The following is a 27,074-nucleotide window of genomic DNA, read 5'->3' as shown; positions in this document are numbered from 1 at the left end:
TGCCCTTGATAATGTTACTTCTGAGGCCGGGGGGTCTACCTAGTAGTTCCATGTCCAGACATGGAAATCTGGCAGCTAGTCTAGTAAAGGGGTTCTTTCTCAAAGTTCTATCTCAAGTCATAAGTCCAGTGGCAGTGCGGTACCAATCTCCCAGCCTCAAACACAAGGCTCTTTCTGAATGCACTAATCAAGCTTGATCTCTTTCAAAGTGGATACCTGTTGTCATTAAATCCATTGAGGATGGGCTGATTTTACTACCAACACGCATTTCCCATAGACACTTCGTCTTGCTCACAAGTAGACTCGTACTTGTCCTTATCCTTAACGGGTTAATATGCTAGTTGAGTTTAAACTCTCCTTAAATGTTGGCTCAGACATAACAGCCCAGTCACTGTATAAATAGCGACAGGCTTTGCACAGTGTCTGGTTGGGCTAGCTCAATCAGACATAAATAATATGCTAGTTCTCGTACGTGTTTGAAAGTAAAATAAAACTTGTCATTGAATCTGCCTTCCTGAACGAATCTAGATTTAAACAGGGAGGTGGGAAGAAATCAATATTTTCAACGTTCACAGCTACCTTTTACTAAGACTAAAATTAAATTTTATGCAAATTTTGGAATTGTTTATCTGCTCCATGCATCAAAGGTTGGATTCAAGATATCCCTCACTATGCCACCCAGACGTCCCAGCAAGGGAGGCAGAGTCCAACAGATGAGGACTCAGAAGAATTCTGACACCGTCAACAGCAACATCCGCGTCGTCGTTCGCATCCGCCCCCAGAATGCCCGGGAGCGAGAGGCAGAGAATTCCCGCGTCGTGGTCTGTCCAGTGGACGAGAAGATCCTCACCTTTGACCCCAAGGTGGAAGAGTCACCGTCCTACTTCCGCGGCAGGAGGATGAGGCGACGGAACGTGATGCAGCGCAAAAGTCGTGACATACAGTTTGCATTTGACCACGTCTTCCATGAAGGGTGCTCCCAGGAATATGTGTATGAACACACAACAAAATCCATTGTGGATAGCATCCTCAGTGGCTACAATTGTTCTGGTAAGCATTTGGGGTAACTTTCATTTGGAACATTTCATACAGGAACAGGGATCGAGTTACCCTGCAAATTATGATCATTACTATCAACCCACAGCCCCCTTTATTACCTGCAACCACCCCTTTTGAAAATCATTGAACCACCATATGATGCCCCTTGTTACATCTGTGATTTTTTTTGTCAATTTTGTCATTGACAGAACTGCAGTGGTCTCATCTTGTACATCTACTATTTGTTTCTGATATTTACCAACAGTATTTGCCTATGGAGCAACAGGAGCGGGAAAGACGTTTACCATGCTTGGTGGCCCAGACCAGCCTGGAGTAATGTTCCTAACCGTCATGGAGCTCTATCACAAGATAGCTAGCCAGCAGGCTGACAAACTGTGTGATGTTGCTGTCTCATACCTTGAGGTTTGTTTGAAAACATTTCATACAGAAACTGTGTCAGATTGAAAATCTGACATAGTGTCTTTCTGTAGTAAACAAACCTCTTTTGAGGGCAATTTCAAGGCTTATTAAACTGTTGCTGCACTGGTACTGGTACATAATAGCTGGAATCTGAATAATGATCATCAAATCATGATTTAGTTAGTGCAAGTGTAAGTAGTCCTAAAGTTGATTTCATAACTGTCGTCTTCGAGTACCAGAGTATCTTCCAAATCCTGCACATTCACTTGTATGAGATTGATAATATACTACTGCATCACTCTGGTCATGAATATAAATGATGTAGCATAGCAATGGTGTTTTACACAGGTAACAATCAGGTATACATGACACGATCCCATAAGTAATAATGCTACAGTGCACTCCCTTTGTAACGAACACGGTTATAACGAAATTCTGGTTACAACCCCGTAATAAAAATTCAGGCCTCTCTATGTTTTTTATCATTTATTTGTTCAGTTATAACAAAATTTCGATACAATGAAAGGAATTTGCTGGTCCCGAGGACTTTGTTATAACAGGAGTCCACTGTATTTGAAACACCTCAAGCTATACATGCTTCAAGCACTAGGTTGTCAAATTAATCACCCCCACATTGTCAATTTCCAAACTGTCCATTTGCAGGTAGAAACATTAATGATCATTGTCACTTACATTAGTTGACTACCTCATTTTGATGATCAGTCCCGCTTCTTGTTCCTAGATGACTGAGAGTTATTCCGTGTCATGTTCAATTTTATTTGGGTAAGGTGTAAGTTCAGTCTAATGTGGGAGTGCATGCCACACATGGATCTAACCACATTGATTTTTATAGTAAGTAGAGCAAGATGGATGAACAGGATAGTAGAAGATCAATAACAATTGGACATTGAAGAAAGATTTTATCTTTCCATTTGGTCAATTATGGGTAGGTCCAATTTTAATGAAATGTCCACCATTATCTTTGCCTGATTTTACTGTAGTACTGTAATTGAATCCATCTTACAGAGCATACCATTCTTTGAGAAAAGGAATTCAGTGTTTACTTGATGAAAATGGGTTTTGAAATGGGTGAGATATCCAAAAACAAATTAAAACAAAAAGATTCTTGTTTTGGATATCTTGGCCATTTCAAAACCAATTTTCACAAAATAAATGTTGAATTCCTCTTAGAATTTCATGCTCTTTCATATTTCATAAGATGTTTCTCATTATCTCACCCAAAAAATTTAAGTAACTTGAAGCCAGGTCTCAACCAAAAATATACAATCCCATTAACTGTGTTGCATCCATCCACTTACTGTATCTCCCAGATCTACAATGAGACAGTGAAGGACCTGCTAGTACCCACAGGAACCCTGGCCATCAGGGAAGACCCTCAGCGTGGTGTGGTGGTCAGTGGTCTGTCTCTTCACAAGGTCAGTCAATAGGGCTTACTTGTTTTTATTCTAAACCGTGGATGAGCATGATATGTTTTACACTGGACTTAGATCAGTACGCAAATGGACTACCTGATAATATTGTTGCCTGGCAAGATTTCCTCAGCTATCGTTGAATGTTTCTTCATACACATAATTTCCAGAACTAGCAAGAGGTTTTCGTTCATTTTATACATTTATTGAATTCTTCGTTGAGTAAGTAAATGTCATGGAAACTTCAATGTATAATTTTTTTTTTCTAGAACAACTGATGAATACTGTAAAACGAGGAATGTTCGCGTGCATTCTAATTTCGCGAGCGCAAAGATTCGCGAAATTAAAATGCACGCGAAATTTCTTGTTTACACTATACGCATTGAACGCTAGTTGCAATTCGCGAAAATACCATGCCACGAAAAAGGCCGTCGGCTCCAATTCGCGAAAAATTTCCTGTCGCAAATATATCATGTTTTACAGTAGTGTTTCTTCCCATTCAATAGATAAACATAACATTCCTTTGGAAATGAAATACAAAATAAGTGATGCAAATGCACTCTTACTTCTGTCCTATCTCCACTAGTAGACATTAAAAATTAAATGATTTATCGATGTAGAAATTTTTCTCAGTAGGCGTACTTCTCAGTTGGCCAGACCTACGCAAGCATGCAACCTTGCTCTATTTCAAAAAAAAATCACTGGTCGTTAAAACATGGTCATACAAAGGCAAACTTTGGAGCAAGGCAAATTTGACAAGCTGCTGTATGATTAGTATACACATAGGTTTATTTTTACACCCAGTTTGTGATTTCGTACATGGTGTCTCTTTCTTTCCCTTTTCCCCTTTGCCCTTCTGCTCAATTATCGCTGATGCATTATGTCACAGCCTAAAAGTGCAAAAGAGTTATTTAGCATGCTGGAGTATGGGAATACCAACCGCACCCAACATCCAACCGATGCTAACGCCCAGTCTTCACGATCTCATGCAGTCTTCCAGGTTTGCCCGTCACACCTTGAACTATTTTAGTATTACAGTCAACTTTTCACAAATCAGAAAATTTGTCAAGTCAAATGAAAAACATTTACCCTTAGATGGATTAATTAGTGTTATTAATGTTTATTAATCAAAATTCATGTGCAGATGGTTAGTTAACTTTCTCTGCAAAGTTAACTATGCTTTCTTGTCTGGCCCAGCTTTGTGGGATACGATAGGATATGATTGCTATATATTTTATGGTTGGGTGTGGCATGATACCTGTTCACCTGAAATGGAATGCTCTTGGGAACGAGAGAGAGGTTGTGTGTGTATAGGGAGGGTGTGGGTGTGGGTGTGGGAGGGAGCTAGATAATGATATTGTGTTAAAGAACTTGGAGCAGACAACATGTGTTGGGAAAGTGCTATTTGAAAGAAGAAGAGGTATTACTGTCATTATTATTACGTCTTAAACAACTAAGAAGTACTGATGTAGTAAATAATTTTTCCTGATTCTGTCATAACAATCCAGGTATTTGTTAGACAAAGGGATCGCACAGCTGACATCAGCGCAAATGTGCGAGTGGCCAAAATGTCGCTGATTGATCTGGCGGGTTCTGAGCGGGCCACTGTCACCACCAACCGCGGGGCACGGTTCAGGGAGGGTGCCAACATCAACCGCTCCTTGCTGGCCCTTGGGAACTGCATCAATGCTCTCGCAGACAATAAGGTAATTCATAACACGCTCGTCACATAATGTGTTTGCCAAAAACATGAGTATACTGTCAAACATGAAATATTCGCGGCATGAATTTTTCGCGAATTGGAGCCGACAGCCTTTTTCGTGGCATGAAATTTTTGCGAAGTGCCACTGGCGTTCAATGCATGTAATGTAAACATGGACTTTCGCGTGCATTTTAATTTCGCGAATCTTGGCGCTCGCGAAATTCGCGAAATTAAAGTGCACGCGAAAATTCCTTGTTTTACAGTACATGATGAGAACTGTGAGCTGGCAGTGTTTGTTTAATACAGTAGTTTGAAGGCAAGTTTAGGACAGGGGTAGGGTGAGCTACTTTGGTAACCAAATTTGGAACCTTTCATGTACTCTGTCATCTCAAGCCCAGATTCATTGGCTGGCAGCATTTTATAGTGAAGGGATGGTATAGTTTTTGTTGAGATTGGGACTTCAGGTTTCCATTTTTAGCTCACCTGAGCCAAAGGCTCAAGTGAGCTATTGCGATCGCCCTTCGTCCGGCGTCCGTCGTGCGTCGTCCGTCGTCCGTCGTCCGTCGTCCGTCGTCCGTCGTCCGTCGTCCGTCGTCCGTCGTGCGTCGTGCGTAAACTTTTTACATTTTCATCTTCTTCTTGAAAACCCCAAGACCGATTTTCATCAAACTTAGCAGGTAGCATCCCTAGGGGGTTAGGAACTCAATTTGTTAAAATGGGCACCATGCCCCACCCAGGGGGCCCCCAGGGGGGCCCAAACCCCCCAAAATTAAGGAATCTGTAAAAATCTTCTTCTCTAGAACCAGAAGTGATAGAGCTAAGTTAATACTATGAGTTAGTACATTGATGACTATAGTTTCAAGTTTGTTCATGGCAGAATCAGGGGTGCCCCCCTTGGGACCCAGGGGAGGGGGGTGGGGAAGGGTTCTAATGGGGCCTAAATTGTACATTTTCATCTTCTTCTTGAGAACCCCATGACCCATTTTCACCAAACTTGGCAGGTAGCATCCCTAGGGGGTTAGGAACTCAATTTATTAAAATGGGCACCATGCCCCACCCAGGGGGCCCCCAGGGGGCCCAAACCCCCCAAAATTAAGGAATCCGCAAAAATCTTCTTCTCTAGAACCAGAAGTGATAGAGCTAAGTTAATACTATGAGTTAGTACATTGATGACTGTAGTTTCAAGTTTGTTCATGGCAGAATCAGGGGTGCCCCCCTTGGGACCCAGGGGAGGGGGTGAGGAGGGGTCCTTATGGGGCCTAAATTGTACATTTTTATCTTCTTCTTGAGAACCCCATGACCCATTTTCACCAAACTTGGCAGGTAGCATCCCTAGGGGGTTAGGATCTCAATTTATTAAAATGGGCACCATGCCCCACCCAGGGGGCCCCCAGGGGTCCCAACCCCCCCAAATGAAGGAATCTTTATAAATCTTCTCTAGAATCAGAAGTTATAGAGCTGAGATAATACTATGAGTGAGTGCATTAATGACTGTAGTTTCAAGTTTGTTCATAGGAGATCCAGGGGTGCCCCTCTTGGGTAGGGGGGGGGGGGGGTGGTTGGAAGGGTCCAAATGGGGGCCTGAATTGTGCATTTTCATCTTCCTCCTGAAAACCTCATGATGGATTTTTGTCAAACTTGGCAGGTAGCATCCCTAGGGGGTCAGGATCTCAATTTATCAAAATGGGCACCATGCCCCACCCAGAGGGCCCCGGGGGCCCCAATCCCCCCAAATTAAGGAATCTTAAAAAAATTGGGCCCTTATTGTACATTTTCATCTTCTACTTGAGAATGCCTGGTCAAATTTTGGTAGAGCTGTGAATAAGATTAGTGACTGCGTGAAAGGTGAACTTGCGATACTCAGGTGAGCGCTAGACCTGCGGGTCTCTTGTTTTTTTTTGTGAGATAAATATGAGAAACCTCTTATGAAATATGAATGAGCATACAATTCTAAGAGGAATTAAAAGATCATTTGGTGAAAGTTAGTTTTGAAATGGCTGAGATATTCAGAAACACATAGGTCCTACCTAATAAAAGGTTGCACCCATCTTTTATTAGGACCACTTTGGTTAAAGATAATATAAAGTTGTGGTACCTCAAAAGTTTCCCTGAGTTTCCTTGTCTTAGTTTGTGTTTCAGGTTAAAGTACCTTTCATATAACTAACACCGTGAGACTTACTTGCCCCAAAATGCTCTCATGTCTTAGTAATCATGCAATAATGGTTTCGTACCAGAGCAGAGCGGACTCTGAAAAATTCGAACGAGCTGTTAGTTTGACTCGACGCGGTACTGCGACAATCAATATACACGTATTGTACGAAACCATTATTGCATGATTACTAAGACATGAGAGCACTTGGGGGCAAGTAAGTCTCACAGTGTAAGTTATATGAAAGGTACTTTAACCTGAAACACAAACTAAGACAAGGAAACTCAGGGAAACTTTGAGGTACCAAAACTTTATATTATCTTTAACTGTTTTGGGGTACCTCAGCCATTTCAAAACTGATTCATCAAATAAACTTTGAATACCTCATAGAATTGTGTGTTCTTAATTTTGAATCAGTGACACCAAATGGATTACTGATAAATACACTATGAATTAGGGCAACCAATTTCAGTAAACCACAGACAAAATACTGTTCCTACAGTAAATTTAAAGGTCAATACCTTTTCATGTTCATTTCTTTTGAAACCAGCAATATTTAGATACCATAACAAACATGCCCACCATTGAGGAGAAAGTAGTTAGCAAGTTTTTATCGCAGTATTGATATAATGTTGGGCTGTAGCCCCAAGCCTGCCAAAATCATATTATGTGAAGTCATGCCTATGCCAGGTATACTCTGGATTATTTTTTTTTTTTTTTTTTTTTTTTTTTTGGGGGGGGGGGATGAGGGGGAGGGGAGTACTACTTAGCTTGAAAAATCTGTTTTCTTTTTCTTGTTTTGTTTTGTTTTTTTCTTGTTTTGCATTGTTCATGAAGACCAGTGAATTTAAAAACTACGTTCTTTCTAATCTGGAAGTGAAAAATACAACAAAGCCGGATGCCTGGATGTTTTTTGGGTGACTATAAAACTACAGAGCAAAATCTGTTTACTTCTGGTTTCTCATTGTCATTGGAGACCAGTGATGTCATAGAGCTTGCTTTTTTCTCAATTACTTGTAGTAATAGGGAATGAATACAACCAGGAGTAGAATACCTAAGCCTCTGACTACGTCACCCTTCACCTCACAAAGGCTGCTGAACTACTCATGCATGGCATTACCTTTCCTGATAGAAAAGGGCACATTCCTTTTATTCTAGTCTGGAACAAAAATTGGCTATTGTTGTTGGAATCTGGCTAATTCCTGTGATAACTGCCGTTATCCTCTTTGATGAAAAAAGAAGAAAGAGTTGTGGAAGAGAGTGGATTAGGAAAGATGTAGGCACTGTAATCAGTTTGAAGTGGCTTGAGTGGGTGTATACAGTGACACTATCTAGTACTTAATGGGATGGGCCACCAGAGCTGGATATAAGAGCACCTTTTTTTCTTTTCTTTTTTTAATAGATTTTTCTTTTTTTCTCTGCTTTCCCTATACCCCCCTCCCAATCATATTGTGATACATAGCATGTGACTCGGTTGTTATGATCCAACTGTACTGTACCTCCAGATATTTCATCATTGTTTTAATTAAGCTAAATGTTTCAGTCACTGCAAATTTTGAGGCTGTGCTGAGAGTTGTAACAGTTCTGAGTGTCAGTATTAAATACAGTATATTACACTTGTTTATGTTTCTTTTTTTCAGAACAAAGGCAAACACATACCATACAGGAACAGCAAACTCACACGCCTTCTGAAGGACTCCCTCGGTGGCAACTGTAAGACAGTCATGATAGCTGCTGTCAGGTAATATTTTTGAATGTTGATCATCTCATATCCACGTCTTATTCTTTGCCTCTTTTGGGCTATAGTCTGCCTTCTGTATCTTGCTCCTTTAACCCTATTCTGACTGGGGGGTCAAATTGACCCCCCCTTGACGTTTCGCGCCACGATTCCGCCACGTGCAAAGATTTTGCCGCGTCGTTTCATGACTTTTTTCATTGAAGTCTCCCGCATATTTTGAGTTCAAATTTGCGACGTCCGGGTACTTCGTTCTGATTTTACGTAATGTTTTGCATATATGCATGTCAACCGAAAAACGGCTCAAATTCATGATATTGTGTGCAAATCCAATGCAAATTGTGGTTTTTTGTTAAATTGACATAAATTAGATTATTTCAACTTTAAATCATTGAAATTAATCAATTCTAATGTAGATAAGCTTGAAAGATTGCCTGCAATAAATTTTGGGAAAAAAACAATAGAAAACAAAAGGTTGAAAAAACAGTGAAATATATAAGAAATTAACAAAACAATAAAAAACAAAAGAAATTGATTTTGATTGTGCTGTTTTTTTACAAGAAAATTGTTTAATGTATCTTGAGGAATTCTGACACAAAAATGTAGAAATCCTTCAGTCTTTTTAATGGAGTTACAGGGGAGAATATGATTTCATGCATAAATTTGCATAATTAATTTACTAAAAATAGAAAATCAACATGTTTGGATTGTATGACTGTGTAATCTTGTAGTTGACATCCGGCTCTCTGTTCAGGCAAAATTTTGCGGCAATCGCACCATCAGCGGCCGAGATCTGAAGGAGGGGTCAAATTGACCCCCCCCCCCCCCCCTCAGTCAAAACTTGGTTTCAAATAGCCCAGTTAGAATAGGGTTAAGGTGTTTTCTTTTGCTGATTTTACATTCTGTTCGTTTGTGTGTTTGTTTGTTTTTCCATTAGTGTATATACACAGTGCAAGTTTACACAACTACTCCCCTCCCCACACAAAAAGGAACAATATGCTATTTTTGCAATGCAAGGGAGCTACAAATCCACTGGCCTGCTTGCCAGAGCAATTAAATTCGCTGTTGAGCAAGTGGTATCAAAATGACATTTGTCCATCAAAAGTATTGGGCCCTTGCCTTTCACTGGTCGTAAGATATTTGCCATTAATATGTCTGATCATGAACTCATGATTTACTGTATACGCTATAATTTTCGCGTACATAAATTTTCGCGAATTGTCGCTGTCACACATTTTCGCGAGTGGTTAAATTCGCGATTGGGGGACCAGAGAAAATATGAAGTGGCAAAGAAAGTGTGAATTTTCAACTTACTAGCAATTAACAATGACACTAGTTATACACTGCATGAAAAAGACTTGCCAAACTCTGCGAACTAGTAAGTTAGAATTCAACATTTTTGAAGTGGTTAAGTCCATCGCGCCAGATTTCTGACGAGTGGTCCCCTTGCGATAATGGATTGGCTCTCTACAGTATTCGTAAGTAGACGTGGACGTGTGTAAACAAGCTTAGCCAGTATGGTCTGTTCGGTAAGCCGTGACATGGTATACTAGTACTGAAATGTTCGTATCACCAAGGCAAGGGATTCATTTTGGAAGGTAATATTTTCGCGTGTTGTTAATTTCGCGAATAGCTCCCGACTCGCGAAATTCGCGAAAATAAAACCCCCGCGAAATATATAGCGTATACAGTAACCTATTGTTTGCAGGAACTTAATGTGCTATGTATTGCCTTTTAGGGAATAGAAATATTCAAAATTCAAAGGCTTAACTAGTCTGTGACTTGCAATGTGTCTTACCCCCTTTCCCCTTAGTGATTACTCCATGTCAAAGTAGGACAGGTGATTGCTTCGGCCTGTATGGTCACTATATCTAACATATTAATTAAACTGACAGGGACTGCACAACACATAGTAGACATGTTTCACTTGATTATTAAATTTTGATTGTTTTCATTTATCTGCTAAAAGTAGCAGATTGTAATCATAATGAAGCAAAATGCAACTCTTTGTATGCCTTAAACTTATCGCCCTTTGACCCTTCCATTTTCAATTTCGCACCACAGCCCATCTAGTCTGTCCTATGAGGACACGTACAACACACTGCGGTACGCTGACCGTGCTAAGGAGATCAAGTCAACACTGCAGAAGAATGTGGTTAACATTGACATGCACATCAGCAGATACACCCAGATCATTGCTGAACTCCGGGCAGAGGTCAGTTGCACTGATTTCCTGTGTATGCCATTTTCCTCCCAAAATGCGGCAAAATTACTCATCAGAATCAGTCAAATTTTCCATTCTTCACAATACAGTAAGAATGTCAGTAACATTTTTGATGTATTACACACTGATGGAGCTCATCACTTATTATATACAATGTATTATACATCATTATATTTATATATCATATGTTGTGTGTCATATATTATATATCAAATTCTACGTGATGACTAAAATGAGCATACAATTCAAGAGAATCACAAGAAGCCAATGTTTTGAGTTTTGATATCAAAGTGGCAATTTATTCCTGTCATTTTTGTCTCGCCCACTGGAGGTGAAGGCGAGACTAAGGGATCCAAATGGCGTCCGTCCGTCGTCCGTCCGTCGTCCGTCGTCCGTCACAAATGTTAAAGTTTACCTGCAAGACTCTCTTATGATGCATAACTTGGCAACTGTTACAGCAATGGCAGCCACACTTGGGTGATAGAAGCACTAGGGGTATCTTCATGTTATGGTGTTGTCAGAGGTCATGTGATGATGTCAGAGGTCATTTGAGGTCATATATTAAAGAGTATGTGCAAGACTCTCTTTTCTATGTTAAAGTTTACCTGCAAGACTCTCTTTTGACAAATAACTTTGCATAAGTTGCTTGGATTACAACCTAACTTGGGTCATAGATGCACTGGGGGTACCTTCATGTTATGGTGCCGTTGGAGGTCACAGAATAAGGTCAAAGGTCATTTGAGGTCATACGTTAAAGTTTACTTGCAAGACTCTCTTATCACATGTAACTCGACACATGTTGCTACAATGGCAATCAAACTTGGGTGATGGATGCACTAGGGGTACCTTCATGTTATAGTGCCGTAAGAGGTCACATGATAAGGTCAAAGGTCATTTGAGGTCATACGTTAAAGTTTACTTGCAAGACTCTCTTTATCACACGTAACTCAGCACATGTTGCTACAATGGCAATCAAACTTGGGTGATGGTACAACTGTAGATGTCTCTTGGGAAGTTGAAGGTAACCACAAGGTCAAAGGTTACAAACAGGGGTCAACGAACTTTTAGGGCCCAATGTTAAGTTTTTAGGGCGCATTTCGTTTATGGCTCATATCTTTTGATCCCTTTGTCCGTTTGTGATCAAACTTGAATGGAAGATGTCCCTTGGGGAGGTGAAGGTCGTCACAAGGTCAAAGGTCACAAACAGGGGTCAACAAACTTTTAGGGGGCAATGTTATGTTTTTAAGGCGCGTTTTGATTGTGGCTCATAACTTTTGATCCCTATGTCCGTTTGTGACCAAACTTGGACAGTAGATGTCCCTTGGGGAGTTAAAGGTCATCACAAGGTCAAAGGTCGCAGAAAGGGGTCAACAAATTTTTAGGGCCCAATGTTAAGTTTTTATGGCGCGTTTCGATTATGGCTCATTACTTTTGATCCCTTTGTCCGTTTGTGACCAAACTTGGATAGTAAATGTCCCTTAGGGTGTTGAAGGTCACCACAAGGTCAAAGGTCATAAGCAGGTCAATTAACTTCTGGGAGTTATACAAAATATTAATTCCTTGTACGCGAATGTGCGAGACACAATTTGGCTATTGCCTTGTATTGTATCAAATATACAGTGAATAGAGAGTTGTCAATGAGAATATTGCTAACAGAGAGAAGTTAGATATAATCCGAGCTGCCAAGTCTCTTTGATTCAGCAGGAGTCTCCCTAAAAATAATAATAATAATAATAATAATAATAGTGAGACTCTTATAAAAGCGCACATTTCTACCTAAAAAAGATACTCAAGGCGCTATAGAACAGAGTACATATTGTGTCACGTTACAACAGTATCACAGGAAATAGACAAAAAAATAATAATAAGACAATAAGAAGACAAAAAGTTATACATTATGTCTCTGGACATCTTGACAAAAGGATAGCAAAGCCTCCATGACTAAGGAATTAATTTTGCCCACTGAGATATGAAAATCTTTCTGTAATCTCTCTGATGTCTGAGTGTTAGCAACCCTGTATCATGCATTGCATCTTTGATAAAATTCACAGCTGACTTCAGAAATGTAGGTATGGAACCTTTCTCTCCCTATAATGTATGTCACACAATGCAGGTCACTGAGCTGAAAGGTAAACTTCAGAAGCAGGTGGCGGTTCCCACGGCAACCATGCAGCAGCCCATGGCACAGGCTCCAGAACCCGAGTTTGTTGTCAAGTGAGTGGAAGACCCAACAATCCACAAATCAATAGTTAGCTGAGAATTTATAGTACCGCACATTCTGTAACTGTTTCATTACAGAATCATTGCATAAGGTCACTGTACTTACTATCACTAAGATTTTTCCTATGGGAATGCATATTCTGTCAAGAATAGCCAATTCAGTGAGTTCACAGTTAAGTTATTGCAGTTTGTTAGTCAAACAATTAGAATTCTGAGTTGGTATGTTGAGTAATGTTCATGTGTTGATAACATGAAAAATTCCATATCTATAATAGTATAAAATTGATATTCAAGTGTTAAGTTTGATTATTCTGTTTACCAAAAATAACATTTTATACTTTTATTATGTTTTGATAAATTTGCTTGAATCTCCCCTACAGTTTTGTCTTTGCTAAAACAAAGATAAAAGGACAAACAAACAAAAATGAGTGCACGCATCAACCCTTCAGCCCTTTAATCACTGCTGCCTTTTCATATTTGTGTGTGATGAGTATGTTTAGGGTGTAGTATACCAATAAAAGTGTGTGTCTTTCTCTGCCTGGGTCATCAACCCTCTTTGTGTCACTGTACTCTACAATGTAGTCTCCAAAGGCAATTAATTTGTCTGAAGCAATGTAACATTGTGCAAAATCCACTGCTTTCTTCACTGAGTAATTGCTAGCATTGCAAGAAATCTCTAGGTGTGGTGGGTTTATAATCATAAGAGGGACCCTAATTTCCACTAAATCTCACCCACAAATCATCTCCTATTTTCCAGTCTCCGCCTTGAGCTGAATAAAGTCTTCCAGCAACGCTCCAGCATCCGCAAAGAGCTGCTTGAACTCGAGTCGTTTGACCGCGACCTGACCGCCAAGATATCGCGCAAGAACCTCCTGGTGGAGAGACTAAGACTGATCCATGGTGACACGGCCCTGGGTGAAAAGGTGAACAAACTTTTCAGAACATGATGTTCTCCCGCTTTAATGGCAAATTTACATTAGAATGACACATAATTCACCTCCACCAAGGGAGTAGGTTGTATTTTCATCAGTGTTTGTTTGTTTGTCTGTGTGCAAATCAACTCAAAAAGTTGTGAACGGATTTGAATAAAACTTGCAGGAAAAGTTGATGATGACACAATTAAAGAAACAGATGATCAAATTTTGGTAGAGATCCCGGAATCTTTATGGATTTTTGAAGGATTAAAAAAAATATCTTTTTGCAGATAGGGTTGACAAAGTGGGGATTTCAAGCTGTGTGTATTTAAGGTTTGCATTTACGCTCTAACGCACGCGCTCTGCTCGGGTGAGGCGTTGGGTAGCTTTCAGTTATGCTGCGTAAAGAAAAGTCTTCTTTATTGGAAAACTGGGTGATTTTCAGCACGTGTGTATAATGGATGGAAATGAGCTGCTTGGTGATGGTCTGCATTCTCCGAGTGCGTTTGTAGTTTCATTATATTTTCACCAAACAAGCCGTTGTGATGTATGTCATTGGGGAAAGTGTTAATCTTATTTCACTAAACATCAGTCTCTTTGTAGGCTACCAACCCACTATATAGACAAATAAAGTGATGTTGGGATTTTTGCCTGCATCATCTTGTATCTGACAATCAGACCACATCCAAGATGGAGAGGGTGGTGGCTGCGTCTACGGCTCGCCAGAACCGGGTCAGGAGCCGAAAAGTGGGCGTGGAGCAGCGGATGAGAGAGAACCAGGAGACGCTCGACAGACTGGTGGAGAACGCTCAGAAAGGAAGCCCCGAGGGTGCTCTACCAGAGGTGAGCATCAGTCTCGGAGCTGCCCAGTGTTCCTGAAAAATTATATTTCCACATCTTGGCAAAGGAATGATGAAGCCTTCTTGATTTTGGAAATTTTAGTTGTGTCTACCGAGATAAGTGCAACATGCAGGTATATATTTCTAATACGTGTCAGTGTTGGAAGCCCTGCAATCTTTTGTGGTTGAATTTCTTGTTTTCTCTCACGTCAGCATTGAATATAATTCCCATGTTATGCGATGACACCAATGTATAATTCAAGTGGTTCATCCATCAATTTGCCAATCTGGTCATGTGTTTCATTCCTTCTGCCTGCCATAATCTGAGACTAAAAAGGAGCAAACAGCAATAGAAAGAGTGATTCTCATGAGGTATAATTTTGTTGCAATATTAAGAGGACGGCATATTATGTCTGTTCAATGCCCATCAGGGAGAAACAAAATGCTGTTTGACTGTACTGAGCTAGAATTTCAAACACAATCCTCGCTGTGATTGCTTGCATGTCTAATTTGTGTGTGTCTGTGTGTGTGAATTGCATTAATAATTGAGTGCCATTTTGAAGATTTCATGTGTCTGAACTTTTATGCAAAGTTACAAGGTTGATAAACTAAAATGAATATATGGATCTCCACCAATATATGGTGATGTATTCTTTGTGACCCAAAGTAAGTGAATGTACAAACAACCAATGAATCAGACATTCAAATTAGTCAGTGAGGGATACTTCAATATAATCCCACAGTGCACTACATAATTTTGCCCGCTATAGAAATGCTGCTGGCATTGTGCCAAGTTGTGAACCATCACTGCATTCAAAAAGATGTTATATACTTGTTGTCTTTGGTCGTACATTTTTTATCCTACTTCAATCTCATCCTGTAGTAGTTAAAGATAATATAAAGTTTTGGTACCTCAAAAGTTTCCCTGAGTTTCCTTGTCTTAGTTTGTGTTTCAGGTTAAAGTACCTTTCATATAACTAACACTGTGAGACTTACTCGCCCCAAAGTGCTCTCATGTCTTTTAATAGTAATCATGCAATAATGGTTTCGTACCAGAGCAGAGCGGGCTCTGAAAAATTTGAACGAGCCGTTAGTTTGACTCGACGCGGTACCGCGACAATCAATATACATGTATTGTACGAAACCATTATTGCATGATTACTAAGACATGAGAGCACTTTGGGGCGAGTAAGTCTCACAGTGTTAGTTATATGAAAGGTACTTTAACCTGAAACACAAACTAAGACAAGGAAACTCAGGGAAACTTTTGAGGTACCAAAACTTTATATTATCTTTAACCTGTACCTGGGAATCTAATGTAGCTGTATTGTCTATGAATTGGCCACATTCTGTACTACACCAGGTGCTTCTGAAATGATACAAAGGATTAAGTTTTTGTTTTGTTGTTTCCTTCTATCATCCCAGGCAATCCAGGATACACTGCGTATGAGGCACCTGGAGATTGAAATCAAAGATGGCCGCCGTCAGGCCAAGCACCTCAGGAAGTTTGCCAGGCACCAAGAGAGCCACATGAAATCCTCTGAAAAGTAAGATTCTTGTCTTGTCTTCTTATATTCTTATGCGTTATTTCTTCTAGTGATGCCACTGGGAATGACAGAGTGAAATACAAGAGAACAGTGAAATGTGGAGCCAAAACTGGCTGGTAGTGAAGGAAGTTGTGACAAAAGATCTTTTAGTGTTTTGTGATCAAGCAGCTCAATGTAGGGGCCTGGGTTGTGTGACTGCCATAAGCAGAGTTCCATGGTTTTTTTATCTCCTAATCTGGTACATATATTTCTTTCCAAAGAGCCATGTTCACAACATAGTAGGCCTACTGAGGATCAGTGTCAAAATTGTAGTTTATACATGTCATATACAGCACAGTGAATAAATTCTTTAACTCCACATACACATGTGCCCATAGGCACCTAGTATTTGTAACATGCTAATCAAGCATTTTCATCAGCTTTCAGGAATCCATTCATATGTGATCTAGTTGTGAGATTAGCAAGCCCACTGAGGTGTAGCTATGTGCCAGCAGGAAAGCCATGCATTGTGACACAATAGCGATTAGGGGGATTAGGTCATCTCTATTCATTGACAATTAGTTCCCAGCCACCTGTACCAATTAGCGAACAAAGCACAAAAAGGTTTAGAAGCAAATGAATACAACCCTAGTGTTCTGGTGAGTACAAAAGAGGTGGAGTTAGTCATGCTGGTCTGTGACAGAAAGTGAGATGTTCTGATGTTGCCCTGTTGTATGATATGCTAATAGCAGTCCACTAGACATTTAAAAATTCAACACTCCAACTGTTGTGTCTGACAGCATATGAAAAGTTCTTAATATTTGTAACCTGCTATTTTGAGAGTGGTCCACAAAAATTAATCTCCTACAAGTGCACCATTTTTTATGACTTTTATCTTCCATAATTTCTTTTCTAATCCAACACAGGTTGATTTTGCGATTGCTTACGGTGGTCCGCAGCCAGTACTTCTTGATCAAGGGATCAGGCATTGCGACCTCTGACCTCACCAATGAGTTTGAGGGCATCCAGAAACAGGTGGCCAACGAGCGAGAGGTCATGTGGGCAGACCAGAGTCAGACCGAGGGTAGCCTGGCCTTGGAGGAGGCTGAGGCTGAGGACTTCAATAGACTCCTGAACCTTCCCATTCTTAGCTGTGTCCAGATTACTCCAAGTGGTAAGGATTTAGATAGCATTGTTCTCTTTGGTTTGGTAGGAATGTGATGGACAGATAGGTGGGCAGATGGATAGATGGATGAAAAGGGAGAGAGCTGTTGAGCCCGCTATTCCTAGTCTTGTGCTACATGCTGAGAGTTGTACGTTTATTCTTTAATTAATGAATGGAATGGTTTACAGGGAGATAAAGGGATGGACTGGTAGATTGATTTAATGGATACATGAATGAATGGATGAATATAGACTTGAGAATGGATAGCCAAAGGAATAGATGGATAGATACCGCAGTTGGATAGATAGACAGATGTATGGATGGATAGATTGTTCAATTAAAGCATCTGATTCACAATCATTACTCAAGGTTGATTATTAGTTGATACTCTATAAGTGTGGACAGACTCCCTTACTTATGGAGCAAAAACAAAAACAAAAAACAAAACAACAAAAAACCCACCCCAAAATAACTTGACTCATACGTGTACATGAAAACAGGTGCTTTATTGGGAGAAGTACTTCATGTTCATATTCATGTATTATCATATTCATATGTGTCTATACACTATTCATGTATTCATATGTGTCTATACACTATTCATGTATTCATATGTGTCTATATAGTATTTAGATGTTCTCATCATATTTTTCTGTTCACATGTCTTTCTCTCTGTTTCCTTCAGGTCAAAGACGAGTGGCAAAGACACCCAGTCCACAACAGCAACAAAACAATGGTTTGTAAAGTCATTTGTATTCATCATGGGTAGCTTCGTATCATCTTGTCATTTGTTGTCTGAATTTTCTCGTTTTTGTTTACCACATCTTTGAGTTGAGCTGCATTCCCCTTCAAAGATTTGTCACTGTAAACTTATTGCCAAGTGTTTTATACCCTTCCTCTACTTTTCTGTGTTTCTGTGATTGACACTAAAGTGAATAGGCTTGCTTGTGTACAGGTCTCACTTATGAGAATTACATCTCCTCAGGATAAATGATTGAAAACTACAACTACAAGAAATTGGATAAACACAGGGAAGACTCAGTGTTCTTCATGTGTGGTATCCAAGTAAGTCTAATTATTTCTCATGAAGGGTTTTCCTTGTCTGAATTCACTTCAAGGACGCGAAAGAGACACTACATTTTGGTGCTCAAAAATTGCTTATATTTTGGTCCAATCTATGCTAAAATAGATCAGATAATCCTTCCAAATATAACAAAAAGCATATCCAACCTGAGATGGAGTGAAGGTGGGAGGTATCGGGGACATGTAGTTTGTAGAGGAATTTACAAATTTTCATACTTTGGTAGGGCTGTGTGATGAGACCCATGGCACAAAGGACCATATTAGGTGTAGGTGTGAGGCATGCATCATAGACTGTTTCTTTCTTTTGTCATTAAAATAGGGACCGCCCCCTACCAACCAGTACCATCCAGACGTCTCTCCTATGCCACTGCTTGCCAGACCATGGTTGGGATCACTCCGACAGCCACCGGGGGCGCCCTCCGAATTCCAGGTTTTGAGAGCCAGCCTAGTTGTGGTAAGTTAATTGTTGCTATCTTAGACGCAGCCTGATGAAAAGCAGAGAGGGAGAGAGAGAGACAGACAGACAGACAGACGAATAGAAAGACAGAAATAGAGAAGAGAGGGTGCTGAAATGCTGCAAGGATGATTCTATGATAGATGTAGATGCAGAATTATCTCATGGTTCCACTGTCTCAGGATGAATTATATTCGTAATCAAATTGTGGACATTATGTCTGTGCAGGATTTTTTTAATGAAATAATGAAGTTTGCCTATCAAAAAAAAAAAATGAATTCTCATTGCAACATGATTTCATTAAAAACAGGTCAGAAGTTTGCTGACTAGATAACTGAATTAATTAATCAAGGGCACTTTCTAGATTCTTTTACTGTACATTTTAGAGAATGTAGTTCTGTAGCAGTCTCATATCAGTGAAAATGTACTATTGAAAAGGCCATCACTTTACATACAAAATAATTCAGTATGTCCCCGCCCCCCCCCCAAAAAAAAGTTACAATCCACTTTTTGCACTGATAACACCCAATATGATTTAACCATCTAAATGCTACTTCAGAGTCTTAAAATATAACATCTTTGCTCTATTTTGCAGAAAACCCCATTTAATTTGGTTAAGCGGTCACAGAGAAATGTGGATTGTTGTAAAGCATGGCATGAGTTTGATTCTTCCAAGTTTAGCACTTGGATGCTCTTGGAAATACAAATTAATGTGTGAACACAATAGACAGAACTTGGAGGGAAGAGATTTCTGACATGCTCTACAAAATTCCTCTTTTTTCTTTAACCACTGAAGCAAATCGAATGGGGTCTTCTGTAAGATGTGGCCAATGAGTTATAGTTTCATACCCTGAAATTGTATTTGGATTGATTCCATATTTTTAAAGCTTTCATTGCGGAGGGTACCATTGTGATTTTTTTTTTTTTTTTTTTTTTTTTTTGGGGGGGGGGGGGGGGAGGACATGCGGTATATGACTTGAAATCTCTGATTCCATGGTCAAAATGTGGATTACCATCCTCATTTTGACCATGGAATCAGAAGTAGTGCAGTATGTCACTTTAAAAATCCTGCAGAAATTTCAAGCCATATACCTCATGTCCCCCCCCCCCCCCCAAAAAAAAAAAAGAATTACAATGGTACCCTCCGTAATAGATGACTTGGTAGCCTTGAGTCTTGCGGTAGCAAGACTCAAGGCTACCAAGTCATGTTTTGTAAAGATTGTTCAGTTTTAATTGTGATTCTCCAAATTACTTCATTTCATAATCTGTGTTCTGGACCATTGGGGACCAAATCTCTCTTTCATAACATGCCAAGACACAATTTATTACCAGCCCCTGACCATGTAGCATGTTTTTATGTCAAGTCTTGTACAACTGTTTCTTGCTTTCATGGCCATATTGAAGTTTTAAATGTTTTGGCTTTTTATCTATTTCATCATTATTGGTTTGGTATGATTTCTAGCTACGTGAATTTCCAATTCCTATCAAAAACAGGTCAACCTCAGAGGATTCCTACACCAAACATGAAGCAAAATCACACTCCTCAAAGAGTTGCTACTCCTCAAAGGGTTGCTACTCCTCGAAGGGTTCCCTCAAGTCCAGCAGTACCTGCTCAATCTGTTCCCAAATCGACTAGGGATGATTCCAGTGTTGAACATAGACTAGTGAGTCAAGATGTTACCACTCTACCTGGAAACCCACCATCAATAATACCCCTCCAAAGAACAGCAGGCATTCCAAATCCTAATGCTGCAGTGGAACAGTCTACCTTAACTACAGACCCCAGTGGCAGGGTTCTTCCATCTACAGTGGAGAGAGGTGTGGACAACCCTGCTAGCCCCCAGCTGGCCAGTGATAGTCATCAAGAATTTCAAGTGGATGGCATTGCACCCCTTCAAGCCACCCCACTCAGTGAAACCACCTCCTCCCAAGTGGAACAGTCTGATAATGCTTCAGCTGCATCAGTCTCCTCACTACCTGGTCCGGTCCAAGTGCCTGGAGTCTCAGCTGGAGGGGTGGAAGAGAGTACAAGCAAGCCTGCTATTTCTGAGGGGCAGAGTAAGATGGCAGAGACTGCCCCTGTGGCAAGAGTGATCTCATTTGATGAGGAGAATAGTCGGCCATCTTCAAAGTCCATAGTCAGTCCTGTAACAGGTGAGTAGATTGAGTAGATACAGGCAGCACATTCACTTTAACAGGGGTAAACGCACAGTCTAGCATCATGCAGGAGGATGCTGCACAAATGACATATACAATGTAGATAGGCGAGTTGAATAGAATCAGCTTTGCTTGACGGTGGATCGAAGACTTTCAAGGTTGCCTAATGAATTCTATTGCTGGTTAATCAAAATCCTCATCAAATCAGATTAAACATACAGAATTGGCAGTTTGACAAATTTGATATGTCCAATGTAGATATTGTAATTTAGAATTTCAAATGTTTTTGATACGTGTTTGTATTATATTTTCAGATGACATCTTAAGTAGTGTAGATGATCAAGACTGCAGTGAGTTTTGTGATACTTGTAATTGGTGAGGAAGAATCTTAGTGAATGATTGTAAGAAATCCTGTTGTCTTTATTTGCTGTATTCTGTCTGAAAACATTCTAGAGTACGTAGAATGTAATTCACAAACCCAATGAGATGATTTTTCACTTTGGAGCAAAACACTGTTCTTCATTTGCACATTAAAAAAACAACCAAACAACCAAATTCTACTCTTGTATCTCTGTTCTCTTCTACACAGCATGCAAATTGACCTATGCCCAGGTAGCGAGTTCACCTGTAGTTAGCCAGCCTGCAAGAGTTCCATTTGCAAATATTTCTGTCAACTCGCCAGTCATCCGAAGTGCGCCCTCACCTGTCAAGAAGGCCCCAGCTCTCAACCAGTCCTTCACCATCTGCAAGGGAGTGCCAGAGGAGAACTTTAGACAGGATAATCAACAGAGAAAGTTAGTCCAATTAATGATTTCATGAAGGGATAATTCTCCTCAAGATTTAATTATGCATTGAGTTCATTCTTGACCCTGCATCGCAATTACCAAATTTTAAATGTGTCTACTTATGCTTTGTTTCATTTTTGTCTTGCTATTGTCTTTGTCTTGTAGTTGCTACTCTGCCTTGCAACTTTTGTGGCACATGGAGAGTTGATGAGTTATGGTGTTTGTGTGATAAGATGCTTTGTAGGATAAAAATATGCAGTGCATAAATTGCTTTTATCACATATGACACTATTTCAGTACTGTATAAATATGATCTCATCATCTTGCAGCCCCGTTTGTTACAATACATTACTAGAGGTATTGTGTCATTTTCTTTGGTCTGTATTAATAAAGATGGCTAACAATACTACTTAGGCATGATATAGGCAAAGCAAGCAATCAATTCCAGTCCATATGTGAGCATATAATGAATCTCCTCTTCATTACGAATCCATCAATTCTTCTAGAGAGAGAGAGGTTGTGGGGGGGGGGGGGTGGTGGGCATGTCATGATAAAGTTTGATATGGGCAATTCTGCAAAAAATGTTACCTTTCCTAAAATCATAAATCTGCAATAATTTGAAAAATATATGAGCTTCAGGGACAAATTAAGTATCAAATGCTAGAACTTGTTTAGTTCTTTCATTTAAGTGGTATTTTGATACAATTAAAGTGTTTTTAGGCATTCTTTTCTTTATTTGAAAAACAAAACAAAACACAATTTTGACTCTCATTATTCCATATTTAGAAATACTTCAGCATTTGTTTCAAAGAAGTTTATGGTTAAGAATGAACCAAAAAACACTAATATTAGCCTTGTCTGAGACATGGACTGTGTTACAGTATGAATATTCGGACTTTAAAAAGTGGACAAAGTTGTAATGTCCGTAACGCTACATTTGTGACCCTGTAGAGTAAATGCTGAATGTGTTGCACACCATTATCAATCTACAACTAAAACAGGACCAGAGCACTCGTTTCAGAAGAAAATTGATTTTACTTAATGCTCTGATTCACTAATTTCTCAACATATCCACATGAAGGTAAAAAATTGTGTCCAAAAATGCAATGTCCGTAACGGCAAACGTTTTGTGTAATATCTACCGAATGATTTATAGTAACTGATCAAAACTCAGACTGTTGACATTTCAGGATGACTGGGTTAGTGTAAACCATGAATGGATTAAGAATGATTATGCTGAGTTGTTGAAATAAGCCCACAAAGTCACCAAAAATTCTCTAAATGTAATGTCCGTAACGCTGGAATTGCCCATATGTTTAATAGTTTCCCTGTGACATTTTGTTGAGTTTGTCTCAAGAATCTTCCAATTTCATGTTCTCTAAAAAATGTGTCTGACAATACAGACTCGCTCCAGTACTTTCCAGTTGATGTCATTCTATCCATGGTCCCATTCACCTCACAGGCCCAGTCGCAGGGACACGTTTAGCGCCAGGTCCAGGCCCTCTCTCCATCATCAGCGCAGCCGGTCCCAGGGCCACCTCAACGTGGAGTCCAGACCGATGACGTCGAACGTCAAGACGCAGCACGCAGACACCCTCAGGAAATATGGCCTGCCCTCCATGGCAGACAACTCCTCAGGTGTGGATTGTGACTTTTCTATACAGACCGATGTAGATATCGGAAGAGAGGTCTTCTGACCATATCAGTTTCCAAGGGTTGCATTCTAAACCTTGAGAGGTACATTAATGCTGAAATTTTGTTTACCATAGTGGGATGGGATCATACATTTTGTGTAAATTTTTCAACATCATCCCTTGGTAACTTGCAAACTTTCTACTCCCAGATCTTAGAATTCTTATCCAACTATCCAACAAATCTGTACTGTAAGAATATGTTTTCAATAAGGTGAGGTGAAATACAGGCCCTGGGACAGATTTTTAGAGACAGAACAAAATTGTCTATAGGCCGTATGATGTGATTTTTTGAAGAATGAATGTTGTGACATTTTTTCCCAACTGCAATGTCCACTTGGAGTTCTCATGCCAGTGTTTCATCTAAAGTTTCATCTAAAGTCTTTTCACACAAACTAGATAGAAACTTGTATATCACTCGCTTAGTATGGGTAATATGATCAGGGATTTTTATGCCTCCGCCAACGAAGTGGCCGGAGGCATTATGTTTTCGGGTCGTCCGTACGTCCGTCCCGTTTTGTTTTTGTTGATATCTCAAGAACCGTAAGGTGGTTTTGCATCAAATTTGGTATGAGGGTATATCCCCCTGGGGGGATAATACTTTGTTTGGATTTTAGGGTCATGGGGTCAAAGGTCAAAGGTCACAGGTTATTTTGTGAAAAAAAGGTTGAAATTTCATGTTTTTCTCCATATCTCGCAAATGGTTCAAGGTATCTTCATGGAACTTAGTATATATGCATGTACCGATGGGCAGTGATTATCTAGGGAAGTTGGAGGTCATGGGTCAAAGGTCAGAGGGTCAAAGGTCAAGGTCAACTCCTCAAAATATCACTACTTTCCTTATATTTATGCAATGCCTGAAGGATTTTTTTAAAACTTGATGTATGCATGTATAACCCAATATATATTCTGTGGGAAGTTTCTTGCCAAAAGGTCAAAGGTCAAAAGGTCAAAGGTCAAGTGAAAATGCTAAATTGCACTTCTTCCTCCATATCTCAAAAGTAACTCAAGGTATTATCATGAAACTTACATATTTATGCATGTTCTACCTAACAGTGATTCTCTTTGAAACTGTGAGGTCAAAAGTCAAAGGCCAGGTTTAGATAATGCTATTTTACCATTTGATACTGAAATTATACTTTTTCTCAATACCTTGAAAATTACTCAATGCATAAACTTATAAAAGGGTCAAAAGTCAAGTAAAAATCATCAGTTCCCCCAAATACCTGCACTCTGACGTTTTAATCATTCATCCAATTGAACCTAGTTCTAGGAAAGTGAACATTCAGCACATTTGTGGCAAACCTGTCATTTTAATGTTTTGCCAATTGTGTGAAACTGTCATCACACATTGTCAAGACATTGTACTATAGACCTATTAGGAGAACCATGCATTATGGCGGAGGCATACACCAGTCGCCGTAGCAACATTTCTAGTTCATTCATGTCAACCTTTTTCCATTCCCACAGGGGGTCCAAGTAAACCAGTCCCTGCCTACATGTCCATGACGAAAGCAGCAGCCGGGAAGAGAAGGGGAAACTATGGGGAGGCACGGTAGGTTCTGTCATGCGTTGTACATGCTCAATCATTATATTTAAATGCAAGAGGCCACTTTTCAGTGACTGCTTATCATTCCTAAGGTGACAAGACCTCGAATCTATAAAATCATGAATTTTCAAGACAGTGAAAAACTTTTTCATCTTTGCAAAATAACATCAAGGCATGCTGACATTGAATAATGTAAAACTATCGCTTTGGATTATTTTGCTATTTTTAGTGGTTAAAACTGAAGTCGGTATATTTGATATTCAAAATTGAGGTAGGGTTTTGGGGAATATTATGCTACTTAAGATACATTTGGTGGAATCACCCCCCCCCCCCCCAGATTTAGCCAAAAATGCCCAGCCTGATAAGGTTTAATGCACCATGAGCGTCAAAATTGTGCACTTCATATGCAATTAACCTCTATTAACATCATTATCATTAAGTGATGGTTTTCTTTTCACTCTTGATGTGCTTTTTGTTCTCTTTCTGTGAATTTAAATATCTACCGTCCAGTGGTATGCAAAGATCCATTTGCCACTCATATTGAGGGTTTGAAGTTCACATTTATGACTGTCTGGTTTCACTTCTACTTCATACTTGAACAGTCCCCTATCCCAGACAACGAAGGAGAATGTTCCTCCGGCCAACAGAGGGCGCCCTCTCTTCTCGGCTGGTCCGTTTTCCATGAAAGGAAATGTCAACAACAGCAACAACAACAGAGGGAGCAGCTTGGCCAGATCCTTCAGTGTTGGCAACATTCGGCAGGCCTCCAGAAACATGTGAGCTCTAGCAGTATAGACAAAAGAATGATATGAATTTTAGGGTTTCTGGGACGAACACTGAACAAGGGCTTTCTATAGCTCAGTCGATGGAGCACCGGACTAGCAATCCGGAGGTCTCGGGTTCGAATTCTGATGGAATCCCATTTTCTTTGCTCATTTTTCCACTAATGAAGATCTGTCACATCGAATTCATGTGAGGCCCACTAAGAATTTATGTAGTATGTAGAAAGGATGGGGAATTCGACTCAAATGCAACACATAAAACTTTTAAGCACAGCCCCATGTACCAGTAAGTGCAATGTGTAAGTCACCACTTGGGCTGTTGTACATTAATCCAATGATGTTATATTTGACAAAAAAGGAGCACAAAATTATTACCCAGACAGCATACATGTAAGTTAGGTTGTTTTTGTCCATGACCATTGACACATGAGGGTCAGCTCAATTTCCTATTAATAGCTAACTTCTTTTGCACTTCTCTAATTCTTCTTCTCTGCAGGAGTAACAGCAAGAGCCATTCTGCATGGAATTTTTGAAGCCTGCCATCCTAAGGCTAGCCAGAGAGAGATCCACCTGGTGTCATCTGTGTCCTCACATCCAAGATTTCAGATTCCATGGAAACCAGATGGCTTTTCAAGACATCTGTAGTCAGTAGCATTGTTCTCTTGAGTAAACCAAACTTTTATGTGACACTACATCATGAGCAAATGTTACTGGTATTCAGCTACATACTTGTCATAGCAAGATTGTAGTTTGGGTGTATGCCATGCACCCACAAACGTTCCAATATTTATTATGGTGTTGCATGACAAATCAGTGTACCAGCAAATTCTTTGAATATGAAGTCATAAACTTGGGAATCCACTTTATGAATTCAGTGAGGAATGGACAAAATGGCAGTGTGTGAAACCAGACAATCTGGGAAGGTTAGAGAACATGTGTTCTGTGTTGCAAGTGGTACCAGTGTGTGTAAGACCAATGCAAGTTGGAGGCAAAGTACTGAGTAATCCACAAAGGCCACAAGGCTTAGCTAGAAATTTGATCTATTTTAGCAAAAACAGCAACGAACAAACAAACAACAACAAATGAACAAAACAGTGTATTTTGGTGGAATATGTAAAAATCTGATGACTACTCTTACTTTGATTCACCAAAATAAAGAATCATGCAAGGATACACTGTATCACTATTTGTATCATGGTCAGAAACTAATG

General features: G+C 39.8%; 1 protein-coding gene across 1 annotated transcript; it reads left to right on the top strand.

The window, feature by feature from the left end:
• The first annotated feature begins 684 nt into the window (after positions 1-684).
• LOC139727947 (kinesin-like protein KIF18A) lies at positions 685-26,426 on the top strand. Its single transcript, XM_071638919.1, has 20 exons — positions 685-1,050; positions 1,304-1,461; positions 2,790-2,894; positions 3,778-3,888; positions 4,397-4,594; positions 8,380-8,480; positions 10,539-10,689; positions 12,812-12,912; positions 13,676-13,841; positions 14,511-14,675; positions 16,097-16,218; positions 17,124-17,371; positions 18,048-18,098; positions 18,765-18,899; positions 20,394-21,053; positions 21,646-21,850; positions 23,304-23,479; positions 25,003-25,087; positions 25,684-25,857; positions 26,360-26,426. Exons 1-20 carry the CDS (start codon positions 714-716, stop codon positions 26,394-26,396), a joined length of 3,486 nt encoding a protein of 1,161 aa, XP_071495020.1. The 5' UTR covers positions 685-713; the 3' UTR covers positions 26,397-26,426.
• Positions 26,427-27,074: the final 648 nt, after the last annotated feature.

This window comes from Diadema antillarum, unplaced genomic scaffold (genome assembly GCF_040938485.1).
Source record: "Diadema antillarum isolate AM-2024a unplaced genomic scaffold, OU_Dant_1.0 seq00000160_RagTag, whole genome shotgun sequence".
In the NCBI taxonomy this organism is placed as follows: Eukaryota; Metazoa; Echinodermata; class Echinoidea; order Diadematoida; family Diadematidae; genus Diadema; species Diadema antillarum.
Note: the sequence above shows the minus strand (reverse complement) of the source record. Positions and strands in the feature narration are given on the sequence as shown.

What these genes read in the sequence shown, in the direction of transcription:
- LOC139727947 (XM_071638919.1), top strand. Translation starts at nt 714, where the DNA reads ATGAGGACTCAGAAGAATTCTGACACCGTCAACAGCAACATCCGCGTC. An exon ending in GTCATGATAGCTGCTGTCAG is followed by an intron (nt 8,481 to 10,538) that starts GTAATATTTTTG and finishes TTCGCACCACAG; the next exon opens with CCCATCTAGTCTGTCCTATG. An exon ending in ACAACAGCAACAAAACAATG is followed by an intron (nt 18,099 to 18,764) that starts GTTTGTAAAGTC and finishes TCATTAAAATAG; the next exon opens with GGACCGCCCCCTACCAACCA.